The 25,861-nt window shown below is 42.8% G+C and overlaps 2 protein-coding genes across 2 annotated transcripts; both read left to right on the top strand.

Annotated features, from left to right (window-relative positions):
- The first annotated feature begins 8,130 nt into the window (after nt 1-8,130).
- On the top strand, nt 8,131-19,576 carry ifngr1l (interferon gamma receptor 1-like). The gene is made up of 7 exons (XM_076743005.1): nt 8,131-8,606; nt 14,987-15,104; nt 15,239-15,420; nt 15,655-15,854; nt 16,064-16,241; nt 16,610-16,728; nt 16,825-19,576. Exons 1-7 carry the CDS (start codon nt 8,540-8,542, stop codon nt 17,188-17,190), a joined length of 1,230 nt encoding a protein of 409 aa, XP_076599120.1. The 5' UTR covers nt 8,131-8,539; the 3' UTR covers nt 17,191-19,576.
- A 1,262-nt stretch (nt 19,577-20,838) lies between these two features.
- Nucleotides 20,839-25,845, top strand: il22ra2 (interleukin 22 receptor, alpha 2). Its single transcript, XM_076743611.1, has 6 exons — nt 20,839-20,934; nt 21,298-21,418; nt 22,513-22,694; nt 23,089-23,231; nt 23,856-24,013; nt 25,335-25,845. The coding sequence occupies exons 1-5, from the start codon at nt 20,877-20,879 to the stop codon at nt 24,003-24,005; spliced, it is 654 nt and encodes a 217-aa protein (XP_076599726.1). The 5' UTR covers nt 20,839-20,876; the 3' UTR covers nt 24,006-24,013; nt 25,335-25,845.
- Nucleotides 25,846-25,861: the final 16 nt, after the last annotated feature.

Genomic DNA, 25,861 nt, shown 5'->3' with positions numbered 1-25,861 from the left:
TGTGATCTCATTTGAACTTGCAGGATCAAGCAAATCCAGCTGCTTTGCAAGTTAAAAAGACAAAGTCCTCAAAGCCGAACAAAGAGAGGTAAAACAGTCATACTGGAAAGTAATGTGTGGATGTAGTGCATCATCCACTGAGCTGTTTGTGCTGCAGACAAACCAGCACAGGATATCCTGTGATGTCCCTCAGATGGTCTTCTTGGGGACTGGGATGACAGTTGATGACAGCATTTGAAGCTGTGGAGCTGGGGCCCAGCTGGTCAGCACAGGCTTTCAGACCGGAGGGTGACACACCGTCTGGGCCTGGTGCCTGACTCATCATCTGTGTCTGAAAGAGCCGACACACATCTTCTGCACAGATCCTGAGTGCAGAAGCGGGGGCGGGGTCAGGGGGCGGAGTGAGGGCGTGGCAGCGGGTGCAGTCCAGTCGGTTGTGCGATATCTGAGTCAGAGCGGGCGAGGAGTGTTAATATTACCAGAGGTGGCTGAATGTACTGTGTGTCCCTGTGCACACACATGCGCACACACACACACACACACACACACACACACACACACACACACACACACACACACATCAGAGATTCAGCTGTGAGATGGGTGCTGTAATTCCACTTTACAGGTGAGTAAGTTGCCCACATTGAAATAATGCTGTTCTATTTATTGCCACAGTTGGAAGGTTGAAAAGGCAATAAAGCCGAGGACACACATGGGAGAGACATCCAGCTATAATGTGTGTGACTGTGTTTGTGTGTGTGTGTGTGTGTGTCTATCTGCCTGTGTGTGACTATGACATCACATCGCGCTGGCGCCTCACCCAAGCCCATTGTCTCCAAATGTCACTCACCTCTCTGAGGAAGGAGGAAAGGCGAGACGGGTAAAAAAAAAAAAGAAGGAAGAAATTATGTATGATTTACACTGAAGTGTAAATACACCCGTCAGGCCACAGTTAGTCCCGTGAGATGCAGCTGAGATGCAAGTCTGCACGGAGGAAATTAGGAGGAAAGGTAGAAAGCCTGGAAGGAAGGAAGAAAGGTAACTGAGATAAAGAAGGAAGGAAGGAAGGGAGGAGGGAAAAAGGTATGGTAAGGTAAAGAAGGAATGAAGGAGGTAGAATTGAAAGGAAGGAAAGAAGTAGGATTAACCTACAGTATTATTTTGGTAATGGTATTTTTAAACCCAGTTTTCACACAGACTTTATATCATTGACGTTTTTTCATGGTTTTAGCTTTTAGTTTATTTATTTCCTGTTTTATATTGAAAGAGTTTCTCATTGCGTGTTGTGTTTGGTTTTACTTCCTGTCTTTGTCTCGTGATTGTGGATTAGTTTCATTGTTTCTTCCTCTTTCAGATGTCAGGTCATGTGTGTTTGTTCACTTGTCCTCCATTTGTTTCCTCCCTCCTTTATCAAACCCACTGCTGACAGTTTGGAGTTTTCTAGTCTTTGCTCTTGGCTCCTGTTGTTTTTGCCTTCCTGTTCGTTTTTGTCTGGATTCAGCTTCAGTTATTAAAGCTTGTCACATTTGGGCCTTTCTGAACTGTAAAGTACAACCTCATGACCTCAGCAGATCTCCTCCAGACCACCACAGGATCAGGACTTGGATATTTCTCCATCTGTATTAATGGCACTGTGGACATTAATGATAAGCTGAGAGCCACAACCTCTTTGGAAAGAACTCCATGAATCAACCACCATCCTGTGTCCATCCTGTCCAGTTCACCAGCCTCCCTGGACATCAATCTGGGCTAATCTGAGCGGCGAGGACAAATGGGCTTGGATACAGCTCTTTGGTGGAGTTTGGGTGCGCGACAAGCAGCTTTCACAAGACCACATTCTGACCATTCACAGAGACGAAGGGCAAAGCTGCCGTGCAGACTCAGTGACAGCTGTGTGATCTGGCTGTCATGGTGGATATTAAGTACCTCTCAGAGCTGAACCTTCAGCCCCAGCCTGCTTCTCAGCTCTCTGCTTTCAAATGTGAGATCATTTGAATAAGAAATAAAGCTGTGGCAAGTGCAACTGGAAAGAAGAAACACGTCACTACGATGTCTGAAAACTCCCTCAGGCACTTCAGTGAGACGTATCGGGACATGAAAAGTAAACAAAAGGAATTTAACCTGACTACCTACAACATGAAATCACTGAGCTGCGTGGTAACAACCAAGGAGTTGTTTTCAAAACTGACTCTTGTTAAGACTCAGCTCTGCTCAAGACTGACAGACCCAAACCTGGAAAACCAGGTGGACGTGTAAAATCTGTGAAATCCCCCTTTAGGTAAAGGCTCTACATATATCTGCCGCTGCTGGTCATTGCAGTAATTTTATCTTTTGATAACACATTTTTCAACACTGACTTTCACTCCAGTTAATGATTAACAGCGAGTGCTTTTGCTAACCCGAGGGAGCAGGTGTGGATTGTCGGTTGTGGCTCATCAACACATACAGCAATAAAATTAGCTTGACACTGGTACTCTGACTACTCTGAGTACTGTACTTAGGTACAAATTTGAGGTATGAGTTGTGTGCAGCTTTATACTTCTACTCCACTACATCTCAAATATTGTACTTTTTGCTTCTCTGCCTCTATAGCTTTAGTTTCATATCCTTTCTGCTGAGTAAAAAAACACGTTTCTCCAAATGCGGTCATCTTGTATGTGATTGTTTCTGATAAACTGCAGGATGACGTGTTCCTTCATGGGTGGAGAAAAAAATCTCCTTCCTCTTAAGATAAATAACTATTGGAAAACCCTCTTGGATGATCTGGGAAATGCATCATCGCAAAGCTGAAAACAGGCTGTTTTCCTGAGTTCATAAAAAGCTGACCTTTTAGAGATACGGGGTTCTCACAGGACAGCGACGCTACAAACATGATGATCTTATAGAATATGTTGCATTGCTGTAGATTAAACTACCCAACAGTATATTAAGCAATCAAAATTGGCTCAGCCTTAAACAACTTCAGCAGTGAAATGCAACATGCACGTGGACGTCAGCAGTAATACTGATCCATAATACTCATATAATAATACTTTTACCTCTGATACTTTAAATATTGCTGATAATACTTTGACTAAAGTAAGCTTTTGAATGCAGGACTTTCACCTGTATTTTCACAGTGTGGTCGTGCTTTTATTGAAGTAAAGGAACTGAATAGTTTTCCCACTGGTGTTTATATGAAAACAAAATGCTCAGGTCATGTCAATAAACGCAGCGTCTCTCAGCTCAGGTCAACTTTCATGCAGGAGACTCTTGCTATTGGAGTGAAACGCTCCGAGGTCGCTCCCCTGTGTGCTTCTCATCCATTAAGTATTTTCTTACCAAGACGTGAAGAGAGGGGATGTGGACATACTGACAGCTGGTTTGGATCAGGACTGTGTCACACACACATACACACACACAGACACACACACACACACACACACACACACACACAGTCTGTGATGGGTGTGTTCTTCCTGCACTACAGTTAGGGGTACATTGTTCGGCACTGGGAGCCCACATTGAATTTCACATACACCAACACACATTAAGAAAATTATAACTGTGGAGATCGCTTCGAGATTCCAGGGAAAACATTGTTTTGAAATCTTGGCTTTTTTAAAGGTCTGGGTAGATTTTCTGGTTTGGCAATAACATCAGACCAGGAGTATGACTTTCTGCCTCATTCTGAAGCAGCGCTGACCACTACATTCTTCCTTTGGCCGTCTGTGACATAAAACAGAAGTGAATTATCATCTGCAGTATATTTAACATCCACTTTCCTCTCTTTTATTTCGCCTCAAAGTTGGAAAAATCCTCTTATTCCGCGTTTTCCGACAGTAACAGTTTGTTCCAGCTCTGCATTGGGGCTCTATGATGTTTACAGTGTGTGAAATATTTAAAATGCCATCATTATGGAAGTGGAACATTGCAGAAGGAAAATTTCACCCTGGTATATTTGGAAAAATTGGGACCTCCACTAGAATTTGAAACACAGTTTTGCGGGTTTGAACGTTGTTTGGCTGCACTGCATGAGTTTGTACTCACTGACCCACGAGCAGGTCAGTGAAGTTTAAAGGAATCAGATTCAGAATAAGGTTTATTCCTCGGTAGGTTTTCGCGAATGAGGAATTTGGCTTCCTGTTTTGGTTCATAACAAAGAGATAAAAAGCAAGTGCTGCAAGTTAAGACGCATAAAAGGAAAATAAAGGGGGAGGGGGAGAAAAGCAAATTGGAATCTGGGTTGACCAAAGACAATGAGCCCATGGACCAGGATCTCTCAGCTGTTCCCTCCAAATGCATCTGCAGGGTAGAAAATCTTGAGATTAGAGCGAGAGTGACGCACATAGACTACAAAGGTCGCTCTGATGGCAATCCATCAATAAAAAATCTGAAAAAATATTCTAAAAATGTGTAATATGTAAATGAAAGAGCTGTACAGTTTTGTGCAGGAAAGTATTGAAAGGAATGTGTGAAACGTGCGAGAGAGTAATCCCAAAATGATGTAACCCAAAAAGGATGTGTGTTTATGTAATGTGTAGCCTGAATGTGTGTGTATGTGTAGGGGGGTCAGTGTCAGTCAGGGTCTTGGGCCTTGTTGATGAAGTCAGCTGCAGTCAGCAGGAAAGTGTTCTTGTGGCGTGAGGTCTTGGTCCGGATGTCCTGCAGCTTCCTGCTGGAGGGGACTGTCTCAAAAGGTTTGTGTTCAGGGTGGGAGGGGTCGGGGTCCTGGTCTGGAGGGAGGACAGACTGCAGCCAGCCACCTTCTCTGCAGAGCGAAAGATACGCTGCAGTCTGCCCTCGTCCTTGGCAGTGGCAGCAGTGCACCAGATGGTGATGGAGGAGGTGGGGATGCACTCAGTGATGGTGGTGTTGAAGTGTACCGTCATTGTCTTTTGGACTTCTTCAGCTGCTGCACAGAGTTCATCTTCTGCTGGGCCAGAAGTGCCGCACAATGTCGACTGGGGAGTGACACGGGGTGATGGGGGCAGGTGGGGGTGGGCTCACCAGAGTCCACAACCATCTCCACTGTCTGTGGAGCGTTTAGCTGCAGTTTGTTCTGACTGCACAGGTCACCAGACGGTCAGTCGTCCATGACCGCGCTCTTTAAATGCACGTTTAATTTATGTCTTATGTCTGTTCCCCTTATATATTTTATCTGGTGTTTCATCTTTGATTTGTTTATTTTTTTCTATTTGGTTTTATTTTATTTGATTTCTCTGACGGTGAAGCACTTTGTATGAAAGGTGTATATAAATAAACTTTGCTTGCTTGCTTGGTAGTCATTAAGTCCTGTGGTCCCTGTTTTTTGGGGACAGGGATGATAGAATTGTTGTCCCAAAACTATTAAAAATGATTTTGAGCCATAGATGAAAATAGTTGCTAACAAATGTACTATTTACTGCTGTTTAAGCAATTTTCTAATGCTTTTTTAAATAATTCTGAAGCCTCTCTAAAAATGTAGGTATACTGTGTTTTTGATTTTTAAAGACGTGTCCTCAGCAGGAACAAATCATGTTGGTTAAAGGTCCAGTGTGCAGTATTTAGAGGGATCTATTGGCAGAAATAGAATATAATACTCATCGTAATGTTTTCATCAGTGTATAATCACCAGAAAATAAGAATCGCTCTGTTTTCATTACCTTTGAATGACCTCTTTATATCTTCAGAGGGAGCAGATCCTCTCCAGTAGCTTCTCCTGTGCTTGTAAAGGGATGGTGAGACAACAGAATTCAATTGGCCGCAGTCTTAAACCTCATTGCTAGATGCCACTAAATCCTCCACACTGGTCCTTTAAGTGCCCCAGACAGGCTGGGGAGGTTGTAAATAACACTTTGTTGATTTGTTGACAACTAAAATGCAGAATATTTCCAGTCTTAACCCCGTTCAAAAATGTGTTGAAGTGCTGTAAGTGGATTATGTTGCATGTTTGAGAAGTTTCTGTAGACTTTTAACAGTCTAAACATCAAACACGCGTCTTTGCCAAGGCTCTGAGTTATCATTGGACTCAACAGCGACTGCTGGGAATCCAAGCTGACTACAGCAGAATGGCAAGTCACAAACGTTATAGAGCTGCTATTCTGCTACTCTGACCAGCTGGGAAGCAACTCTGCATTAGAGATGACCTGATTATGTGATGCATACGTTCAAGTCCACCAGCAACCATTATAATTATGACAGCAGCACAGAACAACCATTGGTTTTTTTAGAAGTACGACCACGATCGTTCCCAATCCTTAACCACGAGTTTATTATTGTAACCATGACAAAAAAAAAAGCTCCCTAACCACAATGAAACCGCCTCTATGTGTCGCTCTGGAGGACTCGGACAAACAACATATTTTGAGGCTGGAGGACTTGTTGTTATAGTTACTTTAAAGCAATAGTTTGACATTTTGGGAAATGAGATCTCAGGTCTGTACGGTAAGTAAGATACACTGAAAGGGATTGGCTGGAAGCACAGGGGGAGAGCTAGCCTTGGTCTGTCTGAAGGTAACAGCGATGAGCTACCAGCACCTCTAAAGCTCATTCATAAAGTGTGATATTCAATCTGTACAAATATCAAAGCGTAAAAAATACAAGTCAACCAGCTGGGAAAATTCAGGAAGTTACTGCTACCAACCAAGAAATAATCCAGCAAGTGACAGCTGGTAAAACTGTACCTTTGTTTCCAGCTGTTTCCAGTCTTTATGCTAAGCTAACAGTCAAATATGAGTGTGGAATTCTCATAGTGTTAGCAAGAAAGCGAATAAGCATGTGTAAATGTTGAGCATTCCTTTAAACACATCTCTGTTTTTGTAAAAATAAATGATTTCAATCATGGCCTCCAGATACCCAGTCAAGCTTCTCTGGGCTAATGAACTTGTCGTCAAATGACCACCACCAAAGCTGGGATCAAAGATGAGGAAGATGTTGGTGGAGGTGTATGAAGGTGGAAAAGAAACTTTCCACTCCACACCTCTTTATGTCACATCACAGTCGTGTAGGGCATTAAAGTAAATTTCTTTCTGTGTCCTAACTGAAAAGACTTTCTACCCACTTTGATAAAAAGGAATGAGCACATCTGGCTTATCTATGAAACACAGACTTGGACTTTAGGTGACTCAAACCTCAAATATTAGGCAAACAAATCTTTTTTGTAGGTCAGGGGTGATGTTTGCCTTGTTAAAAGTCAATCAAACGAGTACGTTCACCACTGTGTCATTTATTCTGAGGAGAATCTTACTAGGATGACTAGTGACATCCTTCTGTGACATAAAGGCTTTATATCCAGCATCATAAGCAGCTGCAGTGCTGTGATCGGTGACACTTTTTAAAGTTTTCCATCTGAACAGCCAGAATTTTTCTGTTACATAACACAGACACAGGAATGCACAAGGTATGTAATGTAACATGAGAATATACAGCCGGCTTGGCTGTCTGTTCCTTTTTCCAGACTACAGAGTTTACTGCAGGACACAAACATGCATTTTTAACAGTTGTTAAAGTACACTAAATGATCATCAGTGCTAGCACACAATAAGTTTCCCAGTTTTCTGGGGTGTAACTCACCTCAAGTTGCTGTTGAAGAGCTGATATGTGAATGCGTCAGTTTGAGGCTGGGATGGGGAGGAAAAATCCCACATCCAGCTGACGTCAGGATGTGGGAAGTATCGCATAGAGGAGGCTGTAACTCACATCAAGTGCAGACTGAGTTTGGCTGCTGTGTACAAACATTAGGCTACTTTATGTTTGTTCTAATCAGAGCAAAGCTGAAGCTAAGAGGATCCCACAGATGATCTGTTTTCTCAATTGTTATGTAGTATCTTACGCATAGTAATGGGCATCCATTTCATATAAATGCACTTTTGTCAGAAATCCCATACGGGGATAGTCGTGAAAAGCCAAAAACATATTGACATTTTGTCAACTGTATTTCAAAACATATTCTGTTGTGTATGTGAAAGTCATATTAACCACATTTTTCCAAATGCATTGAATTGTAATTTTTAATAATTTAAAAATGATAATAAAAATAAAGCTGTATAAGTTAGGCCTAGCACATTAGTTAATTAAGGTTATCATAGAGCATGATAATCTTTCCTGACAGGAAAAGGCAGTCTTTGAAAAAAATAGGAGGAGGAATTTCCCGATGTCGTCACATCAAGCACACTTTTGCTGCTTTCACGTGCTGTCGGACATATGTAAGACGGTCTTGAGCGTGAATTAATAACAAAGAAAGGGTGAAATACTGACCTAAGAAATACAGTGGGATTTTTTCAGCTGCTAACTTTATCAGAGAAATGGCGTTAATGTATTTAGCTTTATAAATCGTAATTCATCTAGTGAAACGGCAGCAAGTTGGTCTCTTACGTATTTGGAAGGGTAAATTTACGAGGTTTGGGAAAGCTGCTAACGGCAAATTGGTTTGTCCTGGGGATCAGCGCGAGAAGCTGCTGGCGTGGGAGACGTGCAGCTGTTGTCTTTGCAGTTCCGCAAAGTAGCGTGTGATTAGTTGGTGTCTCCCTGAGACACAGACTTTGATGACAAAGGACAAGCAGTTTCTTGCCATTTGAAAATGGAACTGGCTATATTTCAGCATGTTTTTCTCTTTATCGCCTTGCTTCAAGCTGTAGCGGCCCACGGTAAGTTAGCTACGTTACTCTTTATGTGTTAGCTAAATCAATCCCTGCTAAAATCGTTATATTAACAAGGTACCCGCATCCCAGCACCTCCGAATATACCAGAGGGTGTCACGCGACACAGCATGCTAATTCAGTCCAAATGTCGGCTTGTGTTCGGCACGTCATGCCTGTTTTCTTGAAAGAAATGAAATGAGGACGGACCGCTGGTAAACACGGTGAATCCCGGCTAACGTTAGCTACCAGCGCCGTGCCTGCTGTCAGGCACTGGGAGCCTTTCCCTGTACCTGGTTCCACTCTTTAAATGTTATTTTTTTTTTCGAGGATGAGATCATTTTATGTGACACTTGTGTCCTTTTCTCGGTTTTATGTGAAGACGACCAGCCAGGCTGGTGCTGTGAGGCTGCTAACGGTGTGGACACAATTACAGCACAGTACAACGGTTAGCTGTTAGGTGGTACCTCTGAAACCACCGTCTACCTGAACTCGTCTGCAGGCCACATAATCACAAGTGAACTGTCAAACAGCAGAATTACGTGCGTTTAATCAAACAGACTCTTTTTGCTGGAACGGATCTTCTGCTGAAGTAAAAATGCCTTCTCTTTTTGTGGCATTTTTATTTCCTCTTTGTACTTTTCAGTATTACCCAAGACATTTTGTGTGATGCGTTTCTGCAGAGCCGTCCACTTTTCCCTGTAAAAAGACGTGAGCAGAGTCATTTAGTAACACAACCCTGCAGAAGTCAAACATTGCATGCAGCTGTGTTTAGGAAATGGACTCAAAGGGCAATATTGTATGCTGCAAATATGCACATGTTCATTTCTTTTTAGAAACGGCTGCAAATTGGATGCACTTCTTCAACCTTTGGGATTTTGCTTGAATTGCCATATAAGACACTGATAATGCTAGAGGAAAGTGGTGCAGGGTGGGTGGAGGATATTCTAGGGCGATAAAAGTAGAGAATAGAATTCACAAGTCGAGGCGTTGAAGCAGCATAGACTGCGCCACAACCAGGAGGATGTTCAGTCAATATCTTTTCATTCTCAGACCAAATTAGCATGTCTCCTTACCTCAGCTCTATGCTTTTAGATCCAATGCCTGTAATAGGACTGTTGCTGATGGTGGGGAAAAAAAAACTCTTAATGACCATTTTTGGAGCATAACCAATCTCATTCATTAATCATTTTAAGTGGCATCTGTGCGAAAAACCTTTACAAGCTCTACTCACTGGACGCTGTAATGCACCTTCAGCGATGCTATCTGAAGCAAAGAGCACTCAGCACAAGCATTAGTGCACCCAGACTCCATAATGAGTGCAGCGACATGCAGACCACAGAGCTGATCTGTGGTCAGCAGTGTAGAGTGAGCACCAGCTCGTCCCTGACCACCCTGAAGGACCCCTGGTCATGTCTGCAAAATGTGCTACTTTAGTGAATCAAAGCAGTGGAAAGAAAAGACGTAGTTTGATGAGGTTGAGATGCAGCGAGGGATCATGGGAGTTGATGTCTTCATTGTTAAATAACCGCCATTGCTGATTAAAATCCATCTGTTCACTGAGCATGAACGTTTTATTCACGGTACGTTTAGTCACTGATTTCCGTCCTCACACTTTGATGTGTTTCCTGTGTCTGCAAATACAACGTTACCTTGAATAAAATTTTGGAGTTCTGTGGGTTTGAAGCATTTTTAATAATGTGAGAGCACAACAAAATATGCACCATGAGTTTTTTTAGACATTTTAATGTGGAAATGTTGCATACTTTGCATTTATTAACTGATTAATCTTTTAAAAAAAATAATTTCCATTATTCCAGCTTCTCAACTGTGTGACCATTTTCTGTTTTTCTTTGTTTTATTAATGGATCTTGAAAATAATTGTTAATTGCAGCCCTGATATTTAAATCAGTGAAGGATTGGTGGCAAAAATAGTGAAACTGTTTGAGGACAGATCGTAGGCGAGGTACACTACTGTCTTCTCTGTGGCCACTTTGTGTTTTCCTGTTCAACACAGCGGCAATCAGTTTCCTGACACATGAAGTGAAATTAGGAATTGAAATCCTTTGTGAAGTAACCGCCTGCAAAGCATTTTAAGTGTTTTTGCTTGCCTGCTTTGAGCTGCTGTTCTGTTATTGGATCTTTACACATTAATATTCTGGATCTGGGCCTGTGTTTGTGAAGTGTCAACAGGAAGTCACTCCTAACTGGCCACATTATGGTAATCCTTTTAGGATTAGAAATAAAAGCAGTGCTTAGAAATCCTAATTTAGGACATGAGTCTCATCTCAGCCAAAATTTAGGAGAGCTCCAGAGGTGTCAAAAATGCTATGTAGTCCTGTGTTTCTGGGTGGCGTAGCTACGTGGTGAGGGACTGGAAACTGCACGCCGTTTTAAGACTGAGAATTCACGAACATCCTGTCATTCAGAGATGTGATACAGTGTGGTGTGGTCATGGTTTGTGTGTATCCTGTGTATGTGTGGGAGAGGTCTTGTGGGCATAACTGTGGACCTCTGGTGTATAATCACAAACTGTATGGACTTGAATGTGCCGCTGTGGCTTTCACAAGTTCTAGGTGTGTTTCTGCAGCGAAACATATTGTCAGCCGGTCATAATGTTGTGTGGTCGGGGCCTCAGTCCAGAGATGTTTGATTGCATTTCCCTGAAGCCATGAATGCAACTGTGATGAGTCACCGTGAAGAACAGCAGAACTTGGCTGGGGCTTTCCAAGAAAATACACACCTTACCTCCGACTTTGCTTTCATTTATGCCTTTGAATAGATCCTCACGTTAAAGTGTCATGTCTCACCTAATAATCACTGTGCATGTTGTGGAGACAGGGCGAGGACGGAGGACAAAGAGTTTGGAAACTGTCAGTTTATCAGCTGACACATTTAAGGACAGTAAGGTTGGGTATGTAACCTCTAACGCAGAGTCAAAGTGAAAACAGTCAACCAGAGCAGGAACAAATCGATTAATGGGTTAAGTATTTTCTTTCTGATAAACATGACCGAATTTCAGCTTCTTAGTTGTGAGGTTGTTCATCTTTTCTCTGTTTTTTTGTTATTTCAATTTGAATGTTATTGGGTTTGGACTGCTGGACAGAAGAAGAAATCTTCAGATGCCAGCTGGTGCTTCAGATGGTGGTGGGAATTTTAGACTTTGCCATTTTATAGACCAAAGAAAAAAAATTGTTGTTGAAATTGTTAGTTGCAGCTGGCTTTAAATGTCCGGCTGGATTTGTAATTGTGATGGTACCCACCAACACCGAGCAGGTTCAGCTCCAGTTTACACACATAATTTTGACCTAAAATTAATTGGTTCCAAACTAGAAAATTTGGTTCCCAGCTGCGAACTATGACGACACCATTGGGTTTGTCAGGTTGGAAAGAGCGAATGGAAACCACTGTTTGTCTCACACGTAATAGTCTTCTGCACCTTTTTCATCATTAGTGGTTGGTCCATGCTAGTTTTTTTTGGATAAAAAATGGCTGTAATAACAGAACAGAAGCTTGCAGATAATCAATGTGATCTGCCATTTTGCTGCTACTGTTTGCCTCGGTTGTGCATTGTGCAGTTGTCCAGTTGATGGTGCATCCTTGTTTACAGTGGTTCTGCTTTAATTCTCCGATTAAAGCTTCTTAAATGTGAATATTTTCTGCTTTCTTCACTCCTATGACCGTAAACTGAATATCTTTGGGTTGTTGAGAAATAAAAACAGATTTGTGGACATCATCTCGTGCTTTCGGAAACACCGATCTGCGTTTTTCACCATTTTCTGACATTTGATAGACATAACAACTATAAATTAATGAAGAAACTAATGGACAGGTTAATCAGCAGTGAAAATGATCTTCAGCTGTCGCCCCAGTAGCCGGTTTCAGTCAAGAACCAGAGCTAATTTGCTGAAAAGGAGTATCTTTGGTCAGTTCCTGATTTATTTTAAAATCTCATCTGTTTTGACTCTTGTGTGTCGTGTGGCTCACTGTTACATGTTGTGAAATAGTTGATGCACGGTTGTTGCGTGTGAACTTGTGCGTTGTGCAGTTTTGAGTCCACGTCTTTATCGTCCCATCTCTTGTACTTCCTTTTCAGCTTGTGCTGTCAGTGGCTGTGGTCGAGCTGACTGCTCATTCAGACTGAAAGTATCAAACAGTTGCTTCTCCAGTTATTTGCAAACTCAATCAGGGATTTAAAAATAAATGATAAAAGTTGTAAAATATACAGTGTAGAACAAGAATCTAACCGTATCAAATGTACAATTTACAACAGCAAATTTAATAAGGAAGGCAGACGTTATAGTGAAAGTACTGTGATGTGAACAGACGTTGAAGCGTGGATAATGTAAATTTATATTTAATCTCATGCGTTTGTGCACAGTTCATTGCACTGTGAGTTGTCAGACTTAGCTTCCTGCCATGACTTTCTATGCAAAATAAACGTTTCTCTGGGCACCTAAAATGCATATGAACTCATTTTGAAAGTGTTTTTTAGCAGTACTGAAGGACGGTTTCAGTCATTTTGTGTCTGTGTTCAGTGACCTCCTTTTTAAGTCTGATAGCATCAGCTCTTTCCTCCTGCTTCTGAAAGAGGTTTTTTTTGCTTTGTATGCACAAGTTTTGCAAAACTTACAATCAAGATAAAAATGAGCTCAGTCTTTAAAAAATATGGTCTGCCCTTCCTCAGCCTGGCAATGGATAAACTTTAAATAAAAAAACTATAAAGAAGCTTTGAAAATCACCCAATTTAAATGTTTTATTTTTTAAGTTGTGCATTTTTCTGTGCAGATTGCACAATATAGACATTTTGCACCTGCAGCTTGTGCACAGAAACTATCAAACTGCTAGAAAGTAAAAACAGAAGTTAAAATTGTGAAATGAAATGTGTGTGTGTGTGTTGTGTGTGTGTGTGTCGTGAGCAGCCCTGTGGTGACAGCCCTCAGTGACCAACTTTACTGTTGCGGTTATCACTTCTTTTACGGCACACGTGCTCCTGTGATTTCTGTTTCGCTCTCATCTCAGTTTGTTTGTGAGCCCGTCTGTTTGTGTGGGCGTATATTATCACATGCATACACGTAAATGTTCATTCAAAGGAAGTGAAACCAAAAGGTACTTTTGTTTTTTCTCTGAAGGTTTACGATAACAGAGGGAACTCATGAATGTCAGCGAAGGTGTGTTCAATAACTAATCCAAAACTTTACTGAAACCTTTAACTTTGTTGAGCTGTACAGTGCCACACCAGGCCGAAGTCTGTTGTACCCATTGTTCTTTCCTCTCCTTTCTTTAATATGTACTCCCTGTCTGAGCTGGTGTGGTCTTTTAAACCGGCCGCTTTGGCGCCATTTATATTGACAGAGATGTACGAATCTGCCTGCATGATAAATGTGCAAACAGGCCATTGCCTGGTGTTGCTTCAGTAAACCACAACAAAACAATGATAAAAAGGCTTTATTATCTAATATGAAGTAGAGTTGTTCCAGTTTGATTGGGATATCTCTAAAACAAAAAGTTGAAGTACGTAGGAGCTGTTTGGGGGATTTAAATTTGATGCTTTGCTGCAAAAAAAAAAATAAAAAAGAGGAGGAGCAAGCAGAGGAATCACTGGTGTGTGTGTGTGTGAGAGAGAGAGTGAGTGTTTGCTTGTGGTGAAATTTGGCCTTCCTGTAACAGATGAAATGTCTGGTTGGATCAAAGAGCAGGTATCCACAGGTCTGATCAGCCCTGCCTTTAATATCACATAGTCTTCCTGTAATGCTGCTGAAATTAAATCAAATGTCAAGTCGCACTGAAGTGAGGATCAGTTTCTAAGAGGGAAAGAGAGAAAACAGTCTGTTTTTTTTGTTCTCTGCTTGTGCAAGTTTGGATTTGAGGAAGTGTTTGCACTGAGGAGGCTATTAGGAAACGTCTTCTTCCGGTTGGTGTCAGCCTGCAGAGACATTGCATTCAGTTTCTGGTAGCAGATTAAAGAGTCCAGTTCAGGAGTGAAGCAGCCCCTTATCTCCCCATGAACAACATTAAAGGCAATGATCTTTATCTTCACTTTGTCCTGAAGTGAAAGCCAAAATATTTCCTGACGTTGTGCTCTTGGACTTGTGGTGCATTTAAAGTTTCGTAGGCCCACTGTGTCTGTGTTTGGAAAAACACTTACACCCACTGCAAGAGCTTCACCAAGAATATGTTGTGTACCAGCGCCCTCTAGTGGGGAGTTTAGGTTTCTTAAAAATAGGGAGCCTCCCTGACATGAATGCAGTGACACAGTTGAACTGAGAGTCTGTAAATGACCTACATGCTAAAAATTGGCGGCCTGACATTCATTTCCTAATTTTGGTCTGCTGTTTGAAGACATTCAGGAGATCTGCTGTCTGACATCTGTGTTCCTGTTTCCACAGTGGAGCCGCCGACCGACGTGACCCTCGACTGCCGCAATCTGCACAACGTCGTGAAGTGGACTTACGACCAGTTGTTGCCAGCTCTTAAATTCAGAGTCGATATACTCACGATGTCACGGTTAGACATAGATGTGTTTCTCTTTGAATTCATTAGCTGCTAAATATCTGTGTCTTCCTGCGTAGAACTGTGTTTTTTAAAATGATCTCCTCTTTCTCTTGACCGAGTTTCTCTTGTCTCATTTGTGTCCACAGCAAGCCTAGTCAGCTTTGGGTGAACTCACCAAATCTACAAGCTGATGTTTCCTTTCTGTCCGACCCGAAGGATGACTACTATCTAACTGTGACTGCTGTGATTGGACAGAATGAGTCTGATCCCGCTCCTCTGGACGGAATCAGTTTCAGCTACTTCATGAACTCGCAAGTGCATCAGAAATGTGAGTGATGAAGTCTGTATTCACCGAGTTTACGCTCACAAACTAATACATCTTTGCTGATATTAACATGAATGTAAACAAGGCACGTTGCAAATGTTTCGTGGGGATGAAATGCATGTTTGTGAGGCCTCGAGGATGCATACAATGTGTTTGAGTGAGATGCATAACATACCTCAGTATGTCTCCAACAGGAGAGTCAGCTAACAACTAAGCCATCTTCATGTTGGTCTCCAGGTGTTGTGGATTTCCCACCAGTTAACGTAACTGCCCAGCAGGACGGCAGCGTCCTGTTCAGCTTCATGCATCCCTGGGTGCTGTACAGCAAGCCGATGTCTGGCAAGCAGCCCGCAATTCATCGAAAGAAGAAAAGCCACGATGCAGCGGCGAGCAAGTGGCTGGCTGAATTTAAGTACGACGTTGTGGTCATCAACCAGGTCAGACTGCACTGAATTCCACATCTTTAAAGTTGATGACATTGATGAAACAGTAGCGGCAGAGGAAATGAGCTGCAGTTAATGCAGTATTAATTAGTAGTAGTACAGCTGCTGACCATCATGCACTTTACATTGTGCCACGTGCGAACACTTGTCTGTATCGCTGAAGTTTTGTTGAAAAGGAGCCTCGCTGTGTGTCGTGTGTGCAGAGGGAGCTACACCAGAGGTTCACCTGTGAGGAGAGTGTGTGCGAGGAGACGCTCGCAGTGGATCCTGCTCAGGAGAAACACTGTCTAGAGGTCCAAGGCGAGATAGAGAAAATCTTAGTTCAAGGCACACAGCAGTACTGCGCCCAGCCAGAAGGAACAGCTCCACATGGGCCAAACGGTTGAGTACAAGTTTCTATGTCTTTGTTTGTTCGTTCCGCTCAGGATTGTTCAGATAGGAGACAGCCATGCTGCCGTGTCGGCGCTGAACAGTTTGTTGACAGTCGCTGGAAAATGAGCTGAGAAGAAAGCTCTTCCTCTTGATGTAACTTGTTTTAATATTAAACAGTCTGACGGCTGCTTAAGCCCCCTGCTGTCTCCTGCAGGGGGTGGAAGGGGTGTCCATGATTAACTTCCTCCTGTGACCCACCTCCTCCATGGTGTCCAGAGGGCGGTACACAGAGGGGATATACAGAAACGCCAGTGAATGAGAGTTTGGTCAGTTTGCCTGTCTGTACACATATTTACTTTTATGTCTGTTTTATCTAGATTACACCTACATTTACATCATCGTGGTGGTCGTCTTGGCCTTGATCGCAGTAGTTATTATCCTCTTCATGTTGTACAAGAAAAAGACCAAACCCACATCTTCTTTACCAAACTCTATGGTATGTACACTCAGCTCAGCTGCTGCATCCCCACTGAAGGAACTTTATTAGTCAAATTTTAACAGTAATCTAACCACTCCTCTTTGTGCCTCAAAGACGTTCACGAGTCGACTGAAGCAGACTTTCGGAGTGGTTGAGCAGTCCATCTTCGTGCCGCAAGTGGAGCCCACCTCACCCACGCCTCTACTGTCAACGCCATCAGAGAAAGAAGACAAAGAATTCACACCTCCTGTCACTTCCTCCACTGAGCCTGACCTCCGGCTGCGCATCGGGGTGCCAACTGAGGACGAAGGTGTGTGTGATGTCATGGAGGTGAGTAATGACGAAGGACCCGTGTACATGCACGGCAGCTTGGATCAAGATGAGCCTGAAGTCTTCAGCGATGTCCCCTCTGATTATGAAAAACGCCCGGTGTTCGTGGAGTTAGCCCCAGATGAGCAGACCGAGGGTTACCGCGGCTGAACTGAACGTTGTGGAACACTGAATGTTTGATTAGGTCACATGACGCACTTTGCTCACGACCCTGCAGTCATCACAACTGAACAGGGGAGGGGAGTTCTGGTTACAAATTTCAGGTGTTTCAACTTGTCTTATTTCCATGTCAATGCCAAGTAAACGCAGAATCCGGAGCCTCCCTCTGGTCATCACTTACATTTTTCTTATTTACTTCAGCATGCCAAAGCAGCACAACAGGCAGCCTCTCTGGACAAGAAAATCCTGCATAGCAGTTGCAATTAGTTACACCGGCTGCATGGCTTTACAGTTATAAGATAAACTCAAAGTAATTGTCAAGTCAGAAAGTTAACAGTGCGCTAATGTTTTTAATAATCTTATATCTGATATTCTTGCCTCAGCCGCTGCGGCCTGTGATCGCTTGAACACACCTCGTGCTAGCGTCATAAATTACATTCACGAGGCAGACATGGTGCAGCCAGGGTGTTGAGGTAATCGCTGTTTGGAAACACAGTTATCTGTAATCAGAATCTGCTTTATTGGACTATGTGTGCACATTCAAGGAGTCTGACTCTGGTTTAAGCCTCAGCAGCATTATCAGAAAAAAGTTTTAACATTTAAGATTGTAACTGTTAAAAAACTGTCACTTTAAAAAAAAAAAACTACTGATCCTGATCCCATGTTCACACCGGCAATGACTGAAGGGTGTTTAAACTGCTTCATTTCCTGCCATGCATATTCAAATCTGTCAATATTAGAACATTTAGACTGTCCTTTATGAATGTGTCTGTCATAACATCTCTTTGCATCTGTGGCATGCATGCGGGCGTCACTATACTCACAGGTTATTGTGCTGAGTGGTCAAAATACTGTATTCACTGTGGAATATTATGTCTTATGAATGTTATGATTGACTCTTGCTGACTTGTATGTCTGTGTTCTCACAGTTAATTTCTGTAATGTGACATTTTTCTGACCGAATATTTGGAGCAGACAGATTTGATCTCTGATTGGATCTCTAAAAAATGTGGGCGTGGCTTAGTGAATACAGAGCGGTGTGGATCTGTCAGAGGTCGTTTACAGCCTCCTCCTTCACCACACTCGCCTGCTCTGATGTGCACTGTAATAGGATGTGTGGGTTTAGCTGTTTCCTCAAATCACATTTGTTTTAGATAAATGTGTTTTATTATTCTTAAAAGCAGTTTAAGAGCCGCAGTCAATTCTCATGAAATGAGTGGCTGTCGTACACCAAGCATAAAGTGATGTGATCCGTTTGTCGTGCCATACCTTCGTCTAAGCTTTTGAATACATATTGCTTAGCTGTTAATATTTCCCAGCTTACAGTGCTGAATGCATGAACACAGTGTGAAATGTACCAGCACACAGCTCTGTTTGCAGAATCATGTTTAAATCTTTTGAACAAAATCCCTTCTCGCCTTTCAATAGCTCAGATGTAACTCCACACCTGCTTTCATTTAGCATGTACAGATCTATGAATATGCAAATAGTCCCGGCCTCTATCTCCACCCGTCCTTCCGCCACTCGCCTGCAGCTCAAGCGTACCTGCTCACCTGCATCCAACACACAAACGCCGCCTTCTGGCAGAAATCCCTGAGCGAAAGCTTCCCTCATGTGCCTCATGCATTTTACCACTTACCCAGCCTGATCGTGCTAACGTTATTCTAGCAGCGTATGAGGACGACCTTCATCATGACGTTTTCCTCATGAACAAAGTCATGTGTAGTTTAAAGCCGCCATCTAATTCAGCAGCTCAGCTATCCGTAACGTTCTTTATCATAATCCTATATAAAATCTTTGACATGATTCATCACGCAGGCTAACGTTGGCTAACATTATCTGGCTTGTACTCACTGTGTCCCCAGACCGATGGATGGAACGGGTCAAGCTTCAGTTTTGTGGCAAAACCCGTCCGTTTTTGTGCAGACTTTTCTGGAAAATAGCAACTGTAAACATGAGTTTTCAGTGTCAGATTCAGATCCTTCAGTCAAACATGAACCATTTCTTCTTTTGCAACTTTGGACCAAAGACAGAGCGCGTCTCTGCCATCATTGAAAGTGAAAGAGTGCCATTGGTTCCTTAAATATGTGACATTCTGTTTGTGAGACTGTCATTGGTCCACAGCAATTTCAAGGTGGAAATGCTCAGCTGTGCCGTTGGCTGCTTATTTTACAATAAAGTTTGAATGTGCTGTTTAATCCAGTTGATGTTGGAAAACCAGCAAGCTCATTAAAGTCTGATTTAGTCAGCGCTAACAAGCTCATCTTCGCCTTTTCTCTCTATTTACTTCATTACTACCTCTGTGTCTTCGGACATGTCTCCTGCGTCTTTTGTATAGCATTTCAGCAGTTCAATAAAGATCAAATTAAATTAAAAATGTCTTCCTTTTTCTCTTTGTGCCCTGTTCTAATGAAGGATGTGGTTAAAAACAAGAAGGGATGTTGAGATGGATGTAAACAGAAGTCGTCGCTGCTGCGGCACAGAGCCGCTAATCAAACACTTGGTCAGAGTCTGGCCTTTTTCTGTAAGGGAAGAAGCACACATGGCACCACGTTCATGACATTTGAGAAACTCCGTTTGTTCCTTCCTCTGAAACCAGTCGTTTGAGTGACAAGGGAGACCTCTTTTGTGTGTTGTGTTTCCTTCCTTTTTTTTTTTTTCTGTTTCCAGTAACAATCGATAACAGACTTCGCTTTTCTTTGTGGGTCCTCAGCTGATGATGGCTTATCTCAGGGTTTCCATTAATCTGCAGCAGTGATTGTGTCTGACAGCTGTCCTCTGAGGTGAACTCAGGTACCCCTGCATCAGCACCAACACTCAGTTAATTTAAAGGTCCATATTATTAAAATACTTTTTCTAGTACTTGTAGCACTAATAAATATATCATTTTAGCATCTATCTACTACGGTTAGCTAACAATTTCAACCATTTATCCACTACTTTTAGCCAATTTAAACTTTTAATCTGTTACTTTTCGCTTTTTCAACAATTTATCCATTTTTTTTTTGCATTTTAAAGGCTAGTTTTTTTGGCATTTTTGCTTTTATTCTGTTGAAAGTTGAAAAATTTCAACAAATCAGATTAAAAATCACTGCACACTTAAAAAATAAAATGCAGTCTAACTGTAATGATGTAAAATATGAATTTTAATTTGCACTGATTTAGCTAAATGTTCTGCGGGACATGACAGTAATAATACAATTCAGCAGCTTCTGTAAAAATCCATTAACAATCTAATTAATAATTTACATGAAGTGAGTGAAACGAAGTAGATGAGATGTCACCGCTCCTCCCTCCCTGTGTTTGAAAACTCAAACATGAAACTGAACAAAGGCCAAGTGAAGGGCAGTTTTTATTGTCACTGTAGGTCAGTGAATGCATCACTATGTGAAGGGTTTGACACTCATAAAGTCGTCTGTCAGCGTTTGGCAATGAATCCTGTCGCATGTATGTTGCACAAAAACGTACTTCTGGAAAAGAGATCAATGACCGTCAAACCGTGCAGCGCTGTCGCAGAGAGCTCGTTGTGTCAGAAAGGCCATAAATGTCCACACATCATGGAATTTAAAAGAGGAAGTCGGCGCATGTTAAAGGCGGCGGGGTTTCCTGCAGCATCAGTCCACAGTGGCTCTTCGCATTCGTTGGCCTGTCTGTCGTCCACCAACAGCATCACCGCCATGACCCGTCTGCTGCTCGGAGCCGTGCTGCTGGGACACCTGGCTGTCACGCTGCAAGGTAACCAAGGTTTGTCCGTGTTAAACGCCATGTGGCTTCGTGTTTGTGTTGTCTGATTTCATCTCAAAGTCACACTGATTTAGTTCAGTCCCTCCAGCTTCTCTCAGATCACAGTGCATGTGTTAAAGTATTAACCCTCAGCTGACGTTTGTGTTTACTGGTGTTTAATAAAAACTATTTATTACACACTTTTCTTCATTTCTAAGTGGTTTTACTCATTTATTTTAACTTTGTTTCCTTTTGTTTGACAGTAAAGAGTTTTTCCTCTTTAGGACGGAGCTTCTGTATAATAACCATCAGCATTATTTTACTTACCACTCACTTCTTTTTATGAATGTAATTCATGCTCTTTAACTTCCTCAGTTCTGGTGACGCTCGCTCCACCTGCCCAGGTGAGGTTTGACTCTGTGGACTATAAAAACATCCTGCGCTGGACTCCGTCCACCAACAGCACCTCCCTGCAGTACTACGTCCAGTGGAAGATGTGAGACCTCACACACACACGTACAGTAGATCTGCATTCAACAGTGCAAACATTCAAGATTTGTTTCTTTTTTTCTGCTGATGCAGATTTTAGATATAATATCATTTTCTCAATTAAAAAAACAATGAACGGAAAGAAGAAAGTGATCGATTTTACATAAGTAAAGCATTCCTTGTTTCCACCATGTTACCACTGCAAAAACAGACATTTCAGCTCATGTTAAAGTCTGTTGGTGAGTTCTTAGCTCTTGTCATGTCATGTTTGTTTGTTTGTTTGTGTGTTTGTTTGTGTACTCATTTGTTATTTATATTTTACCTGTGGAGTGATATCAAGTCAACTTTGGGTGATTATCAGTGATAATTTGAATCATTTTAAAAGAAAAGTCCGAGCTGTTTGTTAAGAAAGGTATCACAGAGTCGATCACATGGAAGCTGTGATGGAAAGCAACAAAGTACGTTTACTCCTCAAGAACTGTGGTTCAGTATTATTTTGCAGTATTTGCACTTTGTGCCACTTTATACTTCTGCTCCACAGCGGTTCAGTTAACTTTACTTGCAGTACAAAATCAGATTAATAATACAAAATATAATCAACAAATAAAAGATGCCGTCAGAGTGAAATCCGTCTCTGGATCTCAGCATTAGCAGCAGCAGTGGGACCAGCTTCAGTTTGTCGCCTTGGTCGAGGGCACAGACAGCAGAACGAACCTGACAGACTTGTCTGTGACGATGGGGGAAACCCACGCAGACACAGAACGCTTCTGCGAATCCACGGTTCTCATTGTCGCTTTGATCAAGAAGGCGACACTTCTCTGTAAATAGGTGACAAAGTAGCAAAGAGTTGAGTGTTTATCGTATATCGTTTGGAGAATATCACAGATCAAAGATGGAACATGCACAAACCTCAGTCAGATAAAGGATCAGTCAGTCAGGCAGACTAAACAAACCCCGGTGCCCTGCACTCTCTGGGGATGTAGAGGGGGGATGCATTTTGGTCATTAGCTAACAAGCAGGATGGGATCCCTCCTCATACAGCTTACTGAATACCGCACAGAGTGAAGTTAACCTGTTGCCGTCCCTCCTCTCTGTGTTCAGTTATGGGGAGCCTCAGTGGTTGGACGTGGACGGCTGTCAGGGGACCCAGAGGCTCCAGTGTGACCTGAGCGGGGTGACCTCTGAGCCCAGAGAGTGGTACTACGCCAGAGTGCAAGCTTCCTCCCTGCCCTCCAGCAAATCAGCCTGGGCTCTCTCCCCAAGATTCAGCCCACGCTGGGACAGTGAGTCTTCCTCCTCCTCCTCATCATCGTCTGCATCCACTCGTCTTTGTCTACTCGCTTCTGCAACTGATGCAGACACTGATAAAATTAGTTCTTTATGTAGAACTACCAGGAATATATAGAATATCTGACTCAAGGAGAAGCAACAGTAAGAATTAAACACAAAACTGAAGAAATGTAATTCGACTCATTAAAGAGTTTAATTTACTATATTAACTATATGTACAGTACAGTCGCTTATGATATTGCAGTAAGCAAAAAGCTTTTAAACCCCCCCCCCAAAAAAAAGCTGAAAAAACCCCATAAAAACTACAAACTAACTCTCCACTTCCTGTCTTTTATCCTGCACTTTGTTCCTCTTATCCTCTTAAACAATCATTTCTCATACTTGCAGCCAAAATCAGCCCTCCTGTGCTGAGGCTGAACGTCACCGAGCAAGGGATTGTGGTCCGCGTGAAGCCCCCGAAACTGCACTTCCGGAAGATGCACAGCAGTCTGCAATACAAGATCTACCTCATACACACCAGTGGAGAGGAGGTACACACACACACGCGCACACACACTCACAGTCCTTCAGATTTCTGACATGTCAGCCTTGAGAGTATATGTGACAGTCCTATTTTCCCTATAGTTCGTCCAAATTACATCGTTTCCTCAAGAAACCTGTAAAATAAAGGTTTTAGGGCTGCAATTAAGAGTTGTTCTCTCTTCAATCGATCGATAGGTGGTTTAATCAATAATCGTGACTTCAGAGAGATTCAGTTTATGACACAAAACAGGAAGAAGCAGCAGATCCTCAGTTTGGAGAAGCCGGAATCAGATAAAGAACAATCATGAAAGTGGTCGATGGTCAATTTAGCGCCGAAAGACTCGTCGCCATGATTACATTAAAGGGTTTTTTCACTTCAACACTTCCACGTGTACATTAGAAACAAACTCCATTTAAAATGCCACTGCTGCTGTTACCAAATAGAAGAGGAAGAAGAGAAGGAGGAAGAGCAGAAGGAGAACAACAAAAACAAGAACAGGGGCGACGACAAAACGAGAAGAACACCAAGAAACAACTTTTGTCATGTAGAGACTGACATGAGCAGCTAGATCGAAACGTGTCCTCAGGGTGAAACTGATCGCCTCCCTCCCGCCTCCTCGTCTCCTCCTCAGGAGGTCTTTGAGATGAACTGCTGTTCCCAGAAGCTGGCTCTCAATAAGCTGAACCACAAAGCCAAATACTGCCTCCAGGCCCAGACCGTGATCCCCCAGCAGGCCAAGAGCAGCGCTCGAGGCTCGGCGAGGTGCGTCTCCACGCTCTGATCGCACAGGTATGAACACACACACTCACACCTGCGTCCATCTGTCTCATTACAAGGTTCAAGGCCTGCTGTTTTTATTATTATTATTATTACTTGATGTTATTATCTTTCTGCTGCAGCGGCTTAAAGTGCCGTGAGCTGGAAAGAGCGAGAAGCATGAAACTTGGCCCCATAACTGGACGTGATGTGCAGCCACTTCCCAAGTAATATGATGGAATTAAGGCTGAAAAGTCACTCTTGAGAGGCTGCCCCCTCACACTTTAAGTCTGATTGAGTTCAAATTGGACACACAAGTCCAGCTCAGTGCGCTCTACTAAACAGCCTCTGCACCACAAAAGTCCACCATGATGAATTTGCCGCCAAAAACCAGTAATGTGTAGAGAACTTGTTGGATTTTGACTCTATCAGCAGCAAAATTCATATACAGCATCGGCTGACTGAGATCCACATTTCTATCATAAATTAGCAAGATTGGTGGAGAAACATGGCCGCCATCTCTGAGCAGGAAAAGGGCCATAACTCCTTTGTCCAATCATCATAAGTTTGGGTATCTTCAGGCTGTGTTTGTGGCCAACCTCCTCAATTTAAGCACACATGGGCGAGTATTCATCAAAATCTGAAGTGCCATCTTGGTACAGGAAGGCGTGACCTATCACACATTGCTCATAACTCCAGATACGTTTAAGAAATCCCGATTGGACTCACTGGAGGCCTCCTGCTCTTCCTCCTGAACACATGATGAAGGGGCCACAAACGGCAGAACTCAAAGTGTCTGATAGTTTAACCAGAATTAAACCAGCTGAAGTGACTTTGTTCACCTTTGTGAAGCCTGAAAAGCTGCTCCTTTAATATTTGGCCCACCGAGCCCAGAATGGCTGCTTGAGGTGCGTGTGTGTGCGCGTGTGTGTGTGTGCGCGCGCGCGCGCTGCACACAGAGCGGCCGGACGGTATCGTTAGCGAGTGAAAGCTAACCTCTGTGTTTTAACAAAAGATCACCAAAAGAGAAGTCAGGTATCAGCTGTCGCACAACAATCGCTCGAGGCAGTGAGACAGAAGGAGGGAGGGAAAATGAAACTCCTGGAGGAGAAATCTTAGCAGCAGAGTTTCTCCACAATGACTATAATTACCTCCGCTCGCTCCACCTCTGCTCGCTATTTTTAGATCTGTGACGGACGTGCTCAGGTAATGTTCTGGACTGTTATTCCTTTGTGCACGTCATTCATCTTTTCTCTCCCTCTCTCTTCTCCACTTTCTCTTCTTCTTCTTCTCTCCGCTGTGGACGAACTCCGCCGACATGATGCGCTGAACGTCTGGACTCGTTCTCCATCAGTCCAGCTCGAACTGTCCACGGCTACCTCGACGGCTGCAGCCAGAAACATCGGTGCCCATCAAAGCGATGCACTTTATTACTGAAAGCACTGAGGATGTGATGAGTGTGTAGGTGAACCTTTTGGCTTGAATGACTTCATCCTGCTGGACTCTGCAGCTGCATCGTTTCACTCATGAATGTTTCTCAGAAGTTGACAAAATGGTGTGAACTCGAGGTCCGCTCGTCCTTTTTTAGTCACTGAGCGAACTCCACCTGCTGACGGAGGCTGCGAGGTGTGGTTCAGAGCTGCAGTGAGCGGACCCTGAGCTCAGATTATTTTGTCCTCTTCCTTTAGCCGAAAATCACATGATGTGATGTGACATCGGTGAGGCGCTCAGCTGAAACACTAATATCTGATGTTTTAGTTCATCTTGCTCTGAGGCTGTTTGACCATTTTAGTTTTTTTGTCTCAACCTTTTCGTTTGTTTACCGTGAACTGAGAGTTTCGTTTGTGCAGATGTTCAGAGGTGATGGAGACGCTGTGGTGA

Source organism: Chaetodon auriga, chromosome 11, assembly GCF_051107435.1.
Source record: "Chaetodon auriga isolate fChaAug3 chromosome 11, fChaAug3.hap1, whole genome shotgun sequence".
In the NCBI taxonomy this organism is placed as follows: Eukaryota; Metazoa; Chordata; class Actinopteri; order Chaetodontiformes; family Chaetodontidae; genus Chaetodon; species Chaetodon auriga.
Note: the sequence above shows the minus strand (reverse complement) of the source record. Positions and strands in the feature narration are given on the sequence as shown.